The sequence below is a fragment of the Diabrotica virgifera genome, chromosome 5 (assembly GCF_917563875.1).
Source record: "Diabrotica virgifera virgifera chromosome 5, PGI_DIABVI_V3a".
Taxonomy (NCBI): domain Eukaryota; kingdom Metazoa; phylum Arthropoda; class Insecta; order Coleoptera; family Chrysomelidae; genus Diabrotica; species Diabrotica virgifera.
The window spans coordinates 145,649,951-145,668,178 of NC_065447.1; the positions used below are offsets into that span (position 1 = coordinate 145,649,951).

Genomic DNA, 18,228 nt, shown 5'->3' on the forward strand with positions numbered 1-18,228 from the left:
TTTTATAAAATTAATGTTAATTTTTGTGAAATATTTTGTCTCAAAAAATGCATTGTTTCGACAGAAAAACTTTCAAGATCGTCCTACTATTATCACTATAATTTTCAGGTTAAAATAAAAACCAATAATAGGCACAAATTTTATTTACACCGAAGGAAATAACATACAAACGAATAGGTTTAATCCACGAACGTTATAAATAACATAAAGACACATCTTTATAAAAAGTCTTTATTAACTTCGTTAAGTTCCCTTTTGAATTTTTTATCGGAACGATAACTCGATATAAATCCCAGTACGAAGCAAGTTCTTTTAGTGTAAGCTTTCTTGGCACTCATATTTAAATAATATTAACCACCAAAACCAATAATCTTATATTAACTACGAATAATTAATTATTTTCGAAATTTTCACATTCACTCCAATGCAAAAGTAGCATCTATTTCTACGCCACCGCCGCCCTAGCGAGAAACCAAGCAAACAGGCAAAATTGTGTACAAAAATTTCAAGGTCGTCCTATCTCGATTCCTCTCCTCTGTGTAGGTCTCCATAATATTAACCCTCCCACCACAAACCATACATACTCATAGACGTTTCACGTAAATTCAAGGTGGTCAAGACAGCAAATTAGTTACCATTCCAATCCAGAGATGTCGCTGTCAGTCAATTCTTTTGTCATATTTAACAATTGACAGTTGACAATTAAATTAATTTGTAATTTACTTTTTATTTTACAGTTTGTGGCTTAATTATTTTATTATAGTGGTGTTACGTTTTTAAATTAGATTTAATCACAATTTTAATAAGTGTATTAACCTCCTCTCCATTTTTATGAGTAGAATTTTTAGTTTACATTGATCATCCCTTGTTGTGTTTCTCCACATTAAAAAAAAACAATATAATAGATCCTGAAACAATTTATTCCAACAGACAAGTGTGTCATCAACATTTCGGACCTATATATTTTTGGAAGTTTGTAAAAGATTATAAGGTAATATTTATCTAAACAATCATCCTATGTACAAGTTTCTTTCAAAAATTTTCATTCAACTCGATACACATGTGCTTTTACGTGACACATACAATGAACTGTCAATACGGACAATATGTCCGTATTGACAGTTCATTGGACACATAGCAGTAGTGTTTAGCATTTTGAAAACAAATTGGAATATTTGAAGTTTTCAGTAAAATATGGAATAAAACATTGAATTGTCTTTCTGTTGTTTTAATTTCCTGCAAAATGTCATCAAAAATCCCGCAAAATTTATAATTTGAAATTCTCACGTAACTAAAATTTGTCAATTTAGTTCCCATTCCAATCAAGAGATGGCGTTAATTCGGTCCGAAAGATTAACATGGTCGTGAAACGTCTATAAGTATGTATGGTTTGTGCCTCCCCCACATCACTGATATAACCATAAAAACTAATGTAAAACTAATAAAAACTAATGTAAAACTATGTGACGTCACGGGCCGTCTGAACTACTTTAAAATAAAGAAGACTTTAAATTTGTATTTCTAAGTTATTATGAGTTTTTGAAGCGGGAAATTTTGGAAATCTCATTTTTATACAAAACTGAACATTATTATGTAATAAAAAAAAATGTGCAAGTTCCCCATTCTCGTATCAAAAGGTGGATTTTCACAGATCCGATGTCCGACGGTACGATGATACGATAGAAATTTCAGAGAATTTCATTGGCTGAAAAGTGACAGTTGGGTTTTCGTACGAAATTAAAAAGTCATCGGAAGAAGTTAAAATTATTTTAACTTTTGCACGAAAATCGGATGAATTTTGACATGACATTCTATCTTGAACGTCTTGATAACCTTACTTTTGTGAAGTGTTTATGTTTTTGATATATTGAAATGGAACAACAAAATCGTAATTATAAATGGATGTTGTTCTGAAACTATTTTCTTGTGGCATTTTTGTAATTAACTATTCTTAATGAGAAATAAGCCACAATTTTAATAAAAAAAATGATTTTATTTTTTAGTAAAATTGTATTTCTTATTAAAAACAGTTAATTATAAATGGATGTGATGGTACTTCTAACAATAACTCACATTTTTATCCTCTTCAAACAGATAATTTGACGAATCCATGATGATCCAAACAATAATAAGAATAAAATCGAAATAAAACTACCTATATGTTCCTGTTCAATATCCAACAGCAAACATTTGTATCAAATATCAATCCATGGAATAATCTGACATATTACACAAATGTCAAAAAATTTCGGATACGACAATCAAATATAATCGTACGAAAAAATTTCGTATTTCGTGTCTTCGGATATCGGATCTGTGAAAATTAGCCTTACGCGTGAAGTTAGTCGTATTGATGACAGTTGGGGAAACATCCGCGACCCTACATTTTGACATTTTCACTGGCCACTGTTGTAAACAAACATTATTATTATTTTTGATGTTTGATGTTGATTCCGGTAATACTATATTATTTATCTATGGTTGATGGTGATGTTGTGGTTAAGTGTTAATCATAGATGTTAAGTTAGTTAAAGCGTTTTAAAAAAAAGGATTATTAATTAATTATTATTATGATATCTATACGAAAAGGAGCAGCGAAGCGGTGTCGTTATGGAAAATGTAAGAATGATACACGCTATAAATCAGATAACGACGATACCTATTATTTTATAAGTTTTCCAAAGCCTTGTCTGGAATATCGTAAAAAAAGGATTAAAATATCGGCTGAAGAACATATTAAAAGATGCTCAAAATGTACGAAATGTAATTTGTGGGTAAAAAATTGTGGCCGCAAAGGTTTTAGGTCGATTGATAATGTTACTAAAGACACTTATATTTGTTCACTACATTTTTATGGAGAAAGTGGTCCAACAGACATGAATCCAGATCCTTTAATTCATCAAGAAGTTCAAGAAATTGATAAATCAAATGGTAAAGTAATGAAGAAGTATTGTGGAGAAAGTGGTCCAACAAAAATGAATCCAGACCGTTTAAGTTATCAAAACGTTCCAGAAATTATATATATAAAAGTTGAAATGGAAGAGCAAAATGAACCCCAAAAAACTGATACAAACAACATTGCCACCATTCAGCAGGTATAGTACAAAATGTTTATTAGGATTTTAATTTTAATATATAAAATAAAATCATAAACAATTTTTGATAAGTTTTAATATTCCTACAACGACAGCAGGCGGCAGTTACAGTAGTTGTTACCATGATATACGTATTTACTTTACACTATTACTTTATATAATTTTATTTTATTTATCAACGGGCAAGCCCAATTACAATTAATGTTAAACTATAAATTCATAACACTGACTAAATCTACAATGCAATACAAAAGTTATCTATATCTATTACTCAAGCCAAGAGTACACAAAACCTGACGCAAGAATGAATCAAAGGTTGCAAAGAAATCTATGTTGTCATATTGATTGGCTAGTCTAGCAGTTCTTGAAATGAAGTTGTTAAATCCATAGTTAGTGTGATGTGTAGGGTAATGGAAACTATTTATAGATCTGGTAGGTCTAGATGGAACATGTATATTAATTTTATTGAGCAAAGAAGAAGCAGCAGCTCTACCATGCAGAATATTGTAAAAAGTAATAAGATCTCTCTTCTTGACACATAGAAATGGGTGGCATATTTAATGTAGCAAGTAAATCTGCATCATTGTAGTTGTCCAAGATGTTTAATTTGAAAGCAATCTGTTTAAGGAATTTATGCTCAACACGACACAAGGTCTCAATATACACACCATAAAAAGGTGGCCATACACAGGATGCATACTCAAGATGGGGACTAGAGAGCAATAAAGCGTTTTTAAGGCAGTAATCCCAGTAAAATCCTGTGTCTGATAAAGCCAAGCATCTAAAATGCCTTGTTGACTACATTATTTAAGTGATCAGAAAGTTGTAGAGTTGCATCCAAAGTAACACCAAGATCCTTGATGTAAGGTACAGTATCTAGGCAATGCTGTCCAATCTTGTATTCAAAATTGATCAGGGATCTAGATCGAGAAAACGTAATGGCTTTGCATTTAGATGGATTCAGACTCATCCCATTTCTTGTATTCAAAATGAAAGGTACAGTATCTAGGCAATGCTGTCCAATCTTGTATTCAAAATTGATCGGGGATCTAGATCGAGAAAACGTAATGGCTTTGCATTTAGATGGATTCAGACTCATCCCATTTCTTGTAAACCTGTCCAACAAATTTATTAACTCATATTGAAGTTTATCACAGTCATTGGGAGATTTATTCAGACAGCTCAATTTTAAGTCATCGGCAAACAGCAAAAAAAGGGAAGAAGAAAAACATTCATGAATATCGTTTATAAAAATGTTAAACAGAAGAGGCCCAAGATGTGATCCTTGAGGAATCCCTGAAGGAACAAGAATTGATTTGGAAAGAAAATTACCAATTTTTACTATCTGTCTACGATTAGACAAATAGCTGCTAAACCAAGAAATCATTGGTTCATCAACACCAATTATTCTAAGCTTATGGACCAACATACCATGAGACACCCTGTCGAACGCCTTGGAGAAATCAGTGTAAATTGTATCAACTTGATACCCCCTCTCAAGAGAGTCAAACAAAAAATCTACATAAGTTAATAGGTTAAGCTCAGTAGATCTATGGGGTCTAAACCCAAATTGTTGATCGATAAGTTTAGGCTCGAGTAAAGGAGTTAAGAAGTCACAAACCAGACTCTCAAACACTTTCGGTATCACACCAAGGACGCTAATAGGACGATAATTACTAACAAGAGATTTATCCCCGTCTTTAAATATAGGCTTAAGAAAACTTTCTTTCCAGTAATCTGGAAAAACACCAGTTTGAAGGGAGCAATTAAATATGTAATACAATAGCCTGTAAAGGTTAAAACTGCATTTCTTTAGGAACAAAGGAGGTATACCGTCAGTGCCTGGGCCCTTATTGATATCAAGAGCAGATAGCTTGGTGAATATTTCTGTTATTAAAATTTTATGATTAGTGATATGAGTATTGGATGAAGATAGTTCATGATTGGGCATATTGAGATTACTCTGAGAATAAACTGTGGAAAAATAATCAGCAAACAAATTTGCAATATCTTTGCCTGAGCTACAATATTTGTCGAGATATTTAAGTCCATTAGGAAAAGAACCCACAAGGAAGAACTTCCTGTAGCTGGCTGTATACCACTAATTACAAGTGAAATTTAATAAAAAATTTTCCTCTTGGCAAAAGGTATATTAGTTCAAAAAGCCCTAAAGGGCTACAAACATTAAACAAAACGTTTTCGCTCTGTAACAAGAGCATCATCAGTGTTACAAGAACATGGTGAGCCAACCAAAAAAATACAAAGGTTGAAGCCTTTCAAAAAACAGACAAAAGTCTTATATAAATGAACACATCTAAAAATCCAAAGGATGGATAAAATTCCTAAGGATACGGCCCCAGGGCAACATATGACTCCCACACGTGGTAAGTGGGTCAAAAGGTAACTAGGTCAATATGTTATAAGAGGTGGCAGGCAACTAAGAGGTCTCATCTCTTAGTTAACAAGTAAAACTCTTAGTAAAACAATTAGACCTTAAACTAAAAAATATGAACTGGCTATTTAACAAGAGGTCTCAGTTATCTCTTGAAAATAAACTGCTTCTGTACAGAGCTATACTTATATCAGTTTGGTCATAAGGAATAGAACTATGGGACTGCAGTAAACCTTCAAATACGAAGATACTCCAAACATTCCAGTCCAAAATACTCCAACCAGACACTTCACAATGATCTGGACATCCCACTAATCAAGGACTTAATAAAAAATTGTTCAATAAAATATAAAAATTGCACCACTGATCACACAAACGAATTGATAAATAATTTATTCACCCAACCACTTGCTGAAAGAAGACTAAAGAAAATATGGCCAGACAACCTACCACAATAATACTTAGAGAACCGTCACTGGACGGTACCTAACTCATGTTAATTGACTTACATACCATTTACTTATTACTTTTTATATAGAGTAGATTATAAAAATGCAGTGTGTCAAATTAAAAAAAAATCCTGTTACTATTTACGTCCACTGGCAACTTTAACATGGAGAAATTCATAATACTATATGCTAAGAACTCGTAGGTAGAGGGGATAATTAAAAATTCGCGAGCGCCAGTAGTGACAAGTCTGCAAGCTTTTACTGGAAATTTTACATAAATGCCAAAGTGATTAATTTAAAATATTGAAATTAAAAACATTAATAGGAAATAATATTAGTTGGTCAAAGCTGTGGTGTATATTTTTACCTTAAATATACTTATGTTTTAAATACTGAATTTAAGTTTTTTTAATATTTCGTAATATGTAATTATAAATTAATCTAAGCGCCATCTACACGATAATTGTGTAAGTATCCGAAGTAAGAAATTAATATTTCATTAATAGAACGTTAAAATGATTAGCAAAATCTTTAAAAAATCGATTACAATTTAATTACTTTTTTGCGTTGTAAATATTAAGCGATAACAATTAAATAATAAATTTAAAAATTACCGGTGAAAGTTGCATTAGTAATCCGCTAGGAGCGACACCAGCGAAGCTCAGAGCGTATATTTGCTTACTCATTATTTTTGTATTATTAATCTATATCAAATAATTAATTACGGTAGTAATAGTAACACATTTATCACCAATAAATATATATTATCATAAAAAGAATAAAATAACAAAAATTTTTTGACACATTCGTACGTAGCGAAAAATCATACGGTGGGGTAGTAGTCACATAAATTTATTTTCAGTATTAATTTGGTTTAGACTTTGTTTTGACTAGAAATTTTTGATTTGATTCATATGCATATCATCGATGACACATGGGTATTCTTTCATCTTTCCGACTGTACATGAACTATATGTATTAAACCTTACCTTAAGGTACTAAGTTAGGTTCAATCGAACTATTTTTGGTCCCAGAATCTGTGATTTAATTTATGACCTGTATTTTTGTTACACCCTGTAGATGCTTGTTAATAGCTTTTACCCTCCGTTTTTAATTAGCTTATTGGGAATTTCATCTGGGCCAGGTGTTCTTTTCTGTTTCATTTTTTTAATGATGTCTAAATATTCATCATGTTGGTATCCCTATTCCGTTATCTCTAATGTCTTCCATTGCGCCTACTTCCCCTTCCGGGCTTTCTTTTCATCTATATAGTTCTGTCACTGTTCTGTGAAGTGTGTTTCCCATGATCTATTAATTGTCAATTTTGAAAATCATTTGAACATAAATAGAGTTTTTGATATCCAACTACTACAATTATTGTACAGGGTGTGAAATTTCCTACGAAATTAATAAAAAAGCCTAATTATCTTTTAAACTACCCTGTATAACATTACAAAACCGCATATTTTAAGAAAGAAGACATCGAGAAGAATCCAAAAATGTAAAAATATACAGGATGTTCCATTAAAAAAAAAACGAAGTTATAAGCCACTTACGGTATAACCGGAAGTAGCAAATCGATGAAAATATTTTCATTAAACAGCTCACTCTTCAAAACCCCTTCATTCCAATTTTGATGGTTCTGTTGTCTTTAGTTCTCGAGATATTTCTAATAGGACTTTTATCTGCCTCACTCTGTATACGTAAAAAATTATATATGACCAAATTTTAGTTTTTTCTATATAAAAATATTTTTCCACCTACCTCTACCTCGACCTGATTGTAGGGAGCAAAGTCGTACTTTTCCTCCCTAGAGAGGAAAAGTAAAAGTGACATCATGGTATTTCATTCATGAAATATAACTTATTGACGCCCTGTACAATAGCTATTTTCTATTACGTAAGTATCTATACATTTTAACGTTTATTTATAAAACACCCTGTATTTTGCAGAATGGTATAAACATGAAATTGTTATTTTGATTTAACAATGTTTACATTAATAATTTGACTTATATTTGACAGTTGACAGTTATATTGTACCTAAGTACTTGTTAGTTTTAGTTCTAATAAATTTTGTTGGTTAGTTACATAAATAAATTAAGTATAAATGAAAATATGGCTTGTTATTTGAGGAAGGTGAAAGTGTCTTTTCCTCCCTTGAATGATTACAGTAAACTTCATTCTTGGGAGGAAAAGTAGGACTTTCCTCCCTTGTTATACAAATAGCTATTACCTTTTTAACTATTTCAATAGGGTAAAAAATAACCGAGATAGAAACGTTTAAATCTTAAATTTTGCTGCGAGAACCATGTAACCAGGGTCATTTAACCTTTTATTTTCCAAAAAGCAAAGTTAAATAATTAAATTCAACGTGGTTTAATAGCCCTTGGAATTGACTTTCAAATGGTTTTTAGGTGAACCTAATATCATAAGAATTATTGATTAAAAAAAAACATTTTTTGGAAAATTTTTTAAAGATAAATTTTGAAAAATTTTCTTAATGCTATTGACTCGTTCGGGAGCTCATTTGATAGATATTTCTAAGTAGTTTGACAAATTTTTAATAAGTTTATGTTATAAAATGAATCAGTTTCCCGTTATTTAAGATTGAATACTTAGATTTGGGTACTCACCGAAAAATATAGGTATATTATATTGAATTACCTATAATAACTCACTTTCAGTCAACATTAAAAGGTTTTTCTAGTAAGTAGTTTATTTCGTTTTTAATTAGCTTCAATTTTCGTAATATTAACTTTTTTGTAGAAACTTATAGTTTTTGAGTTATTTGTGAAAAATCGATTAAAAACATGCATTTTTCTCACGAAAAATTAAAATCTTTGATCTTTGATAACTCAAAAAGTTTTGATTTATTTTACTAACTTTATATAACAAATCTTGCTTAGAATTTGTCCCTCTATCGCATTATGGGGTTATTTTTAATAAAATAATTTTCACCCCCGAGAAGGGCTGGCATTCACCCCCAGGGTAAAAGCGCAAGTTGACACCATGTCACCTTTGTTCCTTGGCATATCCTCTAACCACACACCAATTGTCATGCAAATCGATGGAAGTTCAACGAAATCGGAGGTAATAGCTCATATCCACCTTCAGTAACTGCATTAGTAGGAGTAAAAGGAGTATGTAAAATAAATAGTCACAACGAACTGACACATAATGTACATGAACTATACTAACGCCCGGTTTCATAATCAACTTAAAGTGAACATTAACTAAAGTTAAACATTAACTAAAGTTCACTTTAAAGTTGACATTTACCCATATGAATTGCATTGATAAAGGTACCAACTTAAAATTTAAAGTCCACTTTAACTGATTATGAAACCGAGCGTAAACCTTACAGTTTAAATTGGGCTTTTCATTGACTCTCATTTGTTTCGAGCTTCTGTCATATGTTGTATAATCTGTATATACGAATATTATACACAGATTATACAATATATGACAGAAGCTCGAAACAAACGAGAGTCGATTAAAAGCCCTATATAAGTAGCATCTACTTTCCCCAACAATGTTACAAAAGCATATTGGAGATGTTAAGTTACAATGACGACCTCTCGTGGATTTCGGCGGAACTAAAATTGAGGCCTTTTTCTTTTTATTGCCCTGACAAAGGGGGTTTTTAATGTCAAATCGTTGTTAAAATCGTTGTCAGTATTTTCGAAAATCAATAAAGTGAAAAATTTAGTAGTCCCATTGATTAATCTACCAGCATCCGTAGAATCAAAAATAACGTGTTCGTTTTAAATTTACTCCAAATATTCTGCAACACAACATAAAAATAAGAACACTTTTGATAAATTAAATAAAGCTTTTAATTAAATATTTTGTATTAAAATTTATTATATTAATTTTCGAAAATACTGACAACGATTTGACATTAAAAACCCCCATTATAGCAGGGCAATAAAAAGAAAAAAGGCCTCAATTTTAGTTCCGCCGAAATCCACGAGAGGTCGTCATTGTGACTTAACATCGCCAATAGATTTACATCAAATTTTTTTTATTGTAGGTATCGACTGCTCATAAAGGGGTTGATATTTTTGATAAGAAGCCTAGCTTCATTCAAGAAAAAATGTTACCATATCAATCATCAGAGATGAATACAGTAAGCGGAGACACAAACAATGAAGGAATTAACAAATCTACAAGAACAATAGAAATTCAAACTGATTCTACAAGGATGTGTAATAAACTACTTCAGGTGACAACAGAGAAGTTACAGAAAAATTCAGCCCTGGAAAATTTTTTAATTTCTGTTCGTAATGATAAAAAAAAATGTGTTTTCTATACAGGTTTTAGTTTTGAACAAATACAAGATTTGCATAGATTTTTGAGTCCAGCTTGTGAAAATTTAAATTATGTGCGTATCCGAAAGGTAAATAATGGTAGTCCAAGAAACGATAAATACAAATTAACATCAATGCAGCAATTGCTTTTAGTGTTATTGAGACTGCGCATGGGATATCTAATAGAAGATTTAGCTTATCAGTTCGATATATCTGTGGGATTAGTTTCGCAAATATGTACAATTTGGATTAATTTTTTGTATTTTGAATTTAGTACTCGACTGGACCCATTAATACTTCCATCTATTAATATACCTGAAACATTACCAAATGATAAGACATTACCAAATATGTTTCAGTCTGTTAAAAATATAAAAGTTACTGTAACGAAATTTAGACTTCTTCAAACAATTCTACCTGTGAAAAAGCAGAATAAGCTTGCCATCACACAGCAAATTGTCTTTGTATGTTCATGCTTGGTCAACTTTCAAGCACCTATAGTTAATACAGTCAACTCCCATTTATCCGTGGGGTTGAGTGGCAATGTTGTCATGGATAACGAAAATTGCGGATAAGCCATAACTGGAAGTCAAATACATAAATACAAAAAATAAAAATGTAGTTTGATCTAAAGCTTTAATTTACAATTTTCAATGTGTATGTACATTTTTACAGTTTTTAAAAGTAGTCTGTCACTTGTTTCTGCTTCTTTGAGTGGAAAACGTGTTTCTTTATTCTACATTACACTTTCAGTTTTTCAGAGACTAGCGCATCGTCCTACTCCTTTAGGCTTAGGTGTTCTAGAAGTTCATTCACGTGACACAAAGCTGCATGACTTCACAATAATTGTTGAAGACTTTGCAGACTCCCACGCAGATGCGATTTGACAAATAGAGTCGAGAATAATGAATGACTTCCAAAACTCCTTTAAGTCATTTTCTTCTTCAATTTTTGAGCGAAGTAACTTTTTTCTGTAGTTTGACGCCATAAACAGTAGTGTTTGGGGGCAAATATTTTTCCGTCAGCAGACTTAAGCATATGCGTTTTAAGATGTGAAGGGGCGTTGTCAATCAAAAACACACTATCCATCCTTTCCTGTGGTTGGAGTAATCAATAGGTAGTTTTTCTGTTTTAGTGCGCTTAAAAGACCTAGGTTTTTTGTCTTGCCAATCCCTCGGTAGTAATCAACAGGTAGTTTTTCTGCTATAGTGCCCTGAAGAGATCTAGGTTTTCTTGCCTTCCCAATCACGGTCAACTTAAGTTTGTGACTTCCTGTAGCGTTATTGCAGGATATGATCGTGGTCGGTTCTTTGCTGGATTTATCGTTCCCTCGTTTACCTTTCAAAAGCCATCATCCGAGTTGGAAGGCATTACCAGAAGAAGTCCGATTTGTCTGCGTTATAAATTTGTGTTTGTAGCTTAAGGCGCGTTTTCACGGTACACTTTGGATGACCATCCCGGATGAATCATCCAAAGTGATTGCGACGATGAAACTAATTATCGTTTACATGGATCACCAAGACTGAATTAGTCTGTTCACTTACAAATGGCACCGACTGCAGTTGTACGTGCTGGAATTGGCATAATAAGTGAATATCTTTTAAATTAACTTAGACATGTACCAGAAGATTAGAAGAAAACGACGTTGGTGGGTAAAGCCGTGGAAAAATCAACGCTACAAAATGGGGGCGTCAACGTGTTTGTTAAAGGAATGGTCTACAGAAGATCAAGCCATGTTAAAAAAACTACCTAAAAACGTACAAACACAACAACTACACACTTTAAAGCGACAATAAACATTCACATGGACCTGTTTCTGCTATTCACTACTCACTGCCGATGAATCACAACAATAAATGCATGTTTACATGGTTCACTTTGGATGATTCATCCGCGATCAATCCTCTAAAGCAGTGGTGCTCAAAGTCGATCGTCAGAGTCGATCGCGATCGACCGGTCGATCGCCAAAGTTTTTGAAGTCGATCGCGATTCTCGGAAAAATACAAATGGAAAAGTTATTATGTCTGCTATCAAAGAAGTACTGTTGTAACGTCCAACGGTTACTATCATGCGGCTATCTCCGCAATGTTCAATACTTAACGTGAAACGCTCTATAGACGTATCTAAATCATGGGAAAGATTTGGAAAGCAAAGTTAAAAGTGATACTATGAAGTGTATAATATACTTTTCTTTGCAATTTGACGACTCAACTGATATTAATAATACCGCCCAGTTGTTATTTTTATTCGGATGGTATTTTCTGATATGTTGGCTAAAGAAGAATTGTTAACAATGCATCTGAAAGAAAAAATTTGCGGAGAAGATATATACAACGTTTTGTTTTTTAATTTTGTAAAATAATAGGAGCTACCGATTTACAAACTAGTATGTGTTACAACAGATGGTGCACCATCCATGACTGGCATTAACAATGGATGTGTTGCACTGTGTCGAGCTAACGATGACTTTCCATCGTTCACCACCAATTTTTGTTTTCCAAAATTTTAAATATGAAAGACGTCATGAAGATGACAACAAAAATTGTGAATTCAATCAGGGCGCGAAGCTTGCAACGACGTCTTTTTAAAGCGCAATTGAAAGCTAGCGACTCTGCGGAACACACTGATTTACTTTTGCATACAGATGTGAGGTGGTTGAGACGTGGAAAATTTTTAGATATGTTCCAGGAGTTACTTTTCGAAATAATTTGTTTTCTAGAAGAACGAGGGAACGACGCTCATCTACTTCAAAACCAAAAAATGGCTGTGATCTGGCTTTCGTAACAGATTTAGCAAATTATTTGAACCTCTTTAATTTGGAACTACAGGATAAAAATAAAACAATTATTATCGATGTGATGTACACAGTACCTACATTCTTTTATCGACAAATTGAAATTATTGATTAATCAAATGAACAGAAAGGATTTAAACAACTTTCCATCGTTGATATTTATGTCTAATCAATTTTCTTGTGAAGAGATGAAAAAAATTGCCACTGAAATCTCCATTACTTTCAATTAGATTCAATCAGCTAATTTCCGTCCAAAATGAGGTACTGAAAATAATGTCGGATATATATCTTCAATCCAGAGTGACCAATACGAAATTTGTTTGCCTTTTATATCGCCAGACGAATATCCGTCTTTGAGGCAAGTAGCTCTGCAATTCACAACATTATTGGATCAACATACTTGTGTCAGTCTGCATTTCCCCAAATTAAGGTAGTAAAATCAAAGTATCGTAATCGGCAAACTGATTTTGGTAATCATTTTCGTAATCATTTTTGGTCCTCGGTAATTACGTACCATCATAATATGAAGAACGTGTGCATGATACGCAGTGCCATGCATCAACATCCAAAAATAAAATTAAGATGAAAAACATGATTTTAATTACGACTCTCTGTAATTACAACTTTTTATCAAATAGAAATGTGCAATAAAAAATTGTTTTTTTTTACTATCATTCGATCGTTGGAAGCTTGAAGTTTATGTGGTAGATCCCACGCAGTATAAGTCTGAGCACCACTGCTCTAAAGTGAACAAAAGTAGAACTCGGTTCAACTTCGTTCAATATTCATTTTGAATGATCATTTATGATGATTAATAGTTTACACAATTCATTTATTTTTCACTTTGGATGATTCATCCGAGATGATCATCTAAAGTGTACCGTGAAAACGCGCCTTTAGATCAGTTGAATCAGAAAGAAACTCTTCGAACTCACTTTTAAATTCCTCAGCTCCCTATTAATCACCACTGAGCTTCTCTCCATGAAGTCCTATCTCCTTTATCCCATAGCATTGCTTAAAGCGAGTCAACCACCCAGATGATGCATCAAATCTCCTTCTACGCCCAACACGTCAAAAAACTGTTTTGCTTTGACAGCAATTTCAGTGACAGTGTCATTAGCCTATCTGTCTTGTTTTTATTTGGTTTTATAAATCAATAAAGTTTCATTTATTTATCAATAAAAGTTTATTTGGTTTTATATTTAGGTATAAAAAATAAATATATTTCAGTTAAATAAAGGAACAGTTGCAATTCTGGGTTTTGGGTCCCAAGATAAAGATGACTACTTATTAGTAATCTATCGTAGTGTTAATAATTCAATTTGTGAAAAATTTGCATTTGTATCGCTGTTTCTATGTAGGTGCGATAAATAAAAAATATTGATTATTTCTTTATATAATTCACTCGATAGTTTTGTGTTTCTCAACCTTAGGTAATATTAAAACAGTATTAACTTTATTGTAGACTTTTTTTTATTTAATTATAGTTTTATATTTACCTTTATAGGTACTAGCATTGTTTATATAGGGAGATAGTTGATCATCCCAAAGGAAAATTTGTTTGATTCAAATTGAGACAGTCACCAGATGTCCCCACAATTTCTGTCAGGGCCGCAACGTCAAAATGCATAGACACCAAGTTGGATACGATCCTATTCATAACACCCCAACTCGCATACATATTAAGAAAAATAAATATATAATATGGAAGAATATATTTAGAAATTGAATTAATGATGTCATGCTACTATACATATATATAATAGCATGACATCATTAATTCAATTTCTAAATAAATTCTTCCATATATATTTATGTTTCTTAATATGTATGTGAGTTGGGGTGTTATGAATGGGATCGTATCCAACTTGGTGTCTATGCATTTTGACGTTGCGACCCTGACAGAAATTGTGGGGACATCTGGTGACTATCTCAATTTGAATCAAACATATTTACCTATTGGGCTGACCAACAATGGTATTAGTAATAGTCGGTATGATGTTAAAGCTGTTTAATGTTGACTACATCAATCTCCGTAATAGTGAAAAAAAATTAGCACTTCAATAAAATACATCCACCAGGAAAATATTGCATTGACAGTAGTACGTATCAATATTACACATCGATATATTTTCACATGCTTTGATTTAACTTGTTTCAGTTACGGCTCGTGGCCTTGGAGACAGGGTCGGCAAGGTTTTTTTGTCTCCTCATATAGGTATACCATCAAACTAAAAGGCTTAAATCATCATAGGAGATTTTGTTGTTTTTTTATTTGATGTACTTGACATTCTCTCTTGTTTCATGGTGTTTCGACAATACGTGTTGATTCTTTTGAGACAAGATAAATCCCGTTTATTTGAGGCAGAAATTGGTGGTAGTGGTGATAAGAAAATTGATGAACAGTTTGTTGTAATGAATTGCACTACATTACTACATAGAATTATACATACATATTTTGTAACTTACCCCACTTTCTGAAAATATTTGGATCGGCATAATTTTTAAGTACCTAACTTGTTATAATAAATATCTTGGAAATTCTTTGGCGAAGGTAACTTTTAAATTTTGAATCGTCAAAGAGGTCAAAAATTTGCAAATCCTCAACATTCGAAAAACGAGTATCTATTTGCATATATTAGTAGGTATCCAAAATTTCAAGATATACCTACTCGTTTTTCGAGAGATGTATCATGTTGTCTTTTTTGGGATGGTTCGGAAATATCAAGCGAATCCAAAATGTCACTGCGTATATATTGGAAACTACTATCATTACGAAAATCTCTGAGATTTTGCACCAGCTTTCGTATTCTATTTTTTGAATAAATAATATCAGTTGACTGATTTTGAACAATAATGAATATCTTGGGCAAACTCGTGTCTTAAAAATATTTAAAAGAATATTAAAAGAGTAATTATTTAATAAAGTTCTCAAACCGATTGCTTCACGGATCGAGGTATCGCCAATTTCAAAATCGTCGCCTTCGATAATAAAATGAAAAACTTCCAAAAGCTGTTCACGAAAATCTGCTACATATACTAAAACTACCAGAGATAATCTACTTAAATAAAACTAATCGAGATTTAAAATTTCATCGCGTCTGACAAACTGTTCGCTTTTTTTTCGAAACAAATTTGTTTTAAAGCAGTAATCCGTTTAGGTGAGCTAAACTGGCAAGAAAAGACGATATTCTTTATTTTTTTACACGTATCATGCAAAACTAAATTCATTATATGCGCATAATAGTGAGTAAATAAAGCTTGTGATGCAATATGTAGTTTTAACTTTTGACTGGAGACCATTCAATTCACCACACATCACAGCAACGCCGTCATAAGATTGCCCCAGTTTGCCCTACCAATTTATTTTTGATATCAAAAAATTTTAATCTGTTCTTTAAAAAGAACCAAAAATATATTCTGCCTTATTGCTTTTACTCACGTCTCTAAAACCTAAAAACCTCTCATAAATAATATTACCACGTAACGCGTATCGAACAACAATAGTTGATAATTGTGAATGACATGATAATCAGAAGTTTCATCTACTTCCAGCGAAAAGCAAATGGTTTTCTAAATCTCAGATTCAATAACGTTATTCAAAATGTAACTATTTGATTAGGTATATGTATTAGTTCATTCTGTATTACGAATACACTTCGAATCGGAAAGTAAATATTTCTAAAACAATTTCATTATTTTCTCTATAATTACTTTGATTTTTAACAAATGCTTCGATCCATCATGTCCACTAAATGATAATTCCTGACAACTTAAAAAAATTACAATATCAATTAAACGACGTAAAACGGCGTGATTATTTTTGACAATTTCTGCCGATGCGATCTGGCGATGCCAAATGAAACACCGACCGGCAGATTTAACTATGCCGTACCTGCCTACGGAGAGAATGTATGTTCGCTTGCTCATCGACTTGTTATTTCGTTGAGTTGTACGCGTAAATCGTCAAGCTACGGAGTGCTACGGATGAGTTAGGTACGGCTAGCCGAAAAGTCGGATGAATGGCTCGGATCATTCATTTTTTGAGAAGTCTGTTATGCGCAGGGATCACTTAACGCTCGGATTGATCAAATCCTTTTAAAAACCATGAATAAAATTTAGTCTGTATTATCTGACAGATTTTTTTTTTACTTCACAGATACAAATATTAAAAAAATCTATCTATATAAATGTGTGGGTCGGCACTGCCGACCCTGACCGGCCGCCACTGACTTGTTTGAAAATGAATCATGACGTTTGGGCAAAGTTCAAATGGAACAACTTTAGTAAAGATAATTCATAGTAGTTTATAAAATAGGTTTTCATTAATTAGACCAGGCCCTGGAAGTACTTGAGTATGCAAAACCTGAGGACCGGCAACTATGTTCGGATTCCCCCTATGTTACGGGCAGATAAAAAGCGATTTTTCGCTTTTTGTTGTATTTTTTGGGCCATTCTAAGCAAAAAATGTTCTTACAAGTTTTTTCATAAAATGCATAGTTTTCGAGATAAACGCGGTTAAACTTTAAAAAATCGAAAAATTGCAATTTTTGAACCCGAATAACTTTTGATTAAACAATAAAATAGCAATTCTGCTTGCAGCATTTGAAAGTTCAAGTCAAATTATACCGGTTTTGATTATATGCATTGCTAAAAATTAATTTGTTTATTGTTAAACAAAGCTATAAACAAACAGTGTTTGAGCGTTTTGTCGCATGTCCGCACCGCGCCAAGGATTAAAACCGAACGGAACCGACCAGGTAGGACATCCTTGGCGCGGTGCGGACATGCGACAAAACCCTCAAACACTGTTTGTTTATAGCTTTGTTTAACAATGAAAAAATTAATTTTTAGCAATGCAAATAATCAAAACCGGTATAATTTGACTTGAACTTCAGAAATTGCAATTTTTCGATTTTTTAAAGTTTAACCGCGTTTATCTCGAAAACTGCATTTTACGAATAAACTTGTAAGAACATTTTTTGCTTAGAATGACCCAAAAAAATGTTTTTTGCGAAAAATCGCTTTTTATATGCCCTTAACATAGGGTGGGGAGGGAGGGGGTAACAAGGCACCATCGCAACTTCGGCCAAGATTCAGTTTTTCATTGTTCAAGGTCTCAGGTAAAAGAATCCGAACGTAGTTGCCGGTCCTCAGGTTTTGCATACTCAAGTACTTCCAGGGCC

General features: G+C 32.6%; 1 protein-coding gene across 1 annotated transcript; it reads left to right on the plus strand.

Moving 5' to 3' along the window:
• The first annotated feature begins 2,365 nt into the window (after window positions 1-2,365).
• Window positions 2,366-14,501, plus strand: LOC114332348 (uncharacterized). Its single transcript, XM_028282133.2, has 2 exons — window positions 2,366-3,095; window positions 9,972-14,501. Exons 1-2 carry the CDS (start codon window positions 2,571-2,573, stop codon window positions 10,821-10,823), a joined length of 1,377 nt encoding a protein of 458 aa, XP_028137934.2. The 5' UTR covers window positions 2,366-2,570; the 3' UTR covers window positions 10,824-14,501.
• Window positions 14,502-18,228: the final 3,727 nt, after the last annotated feature.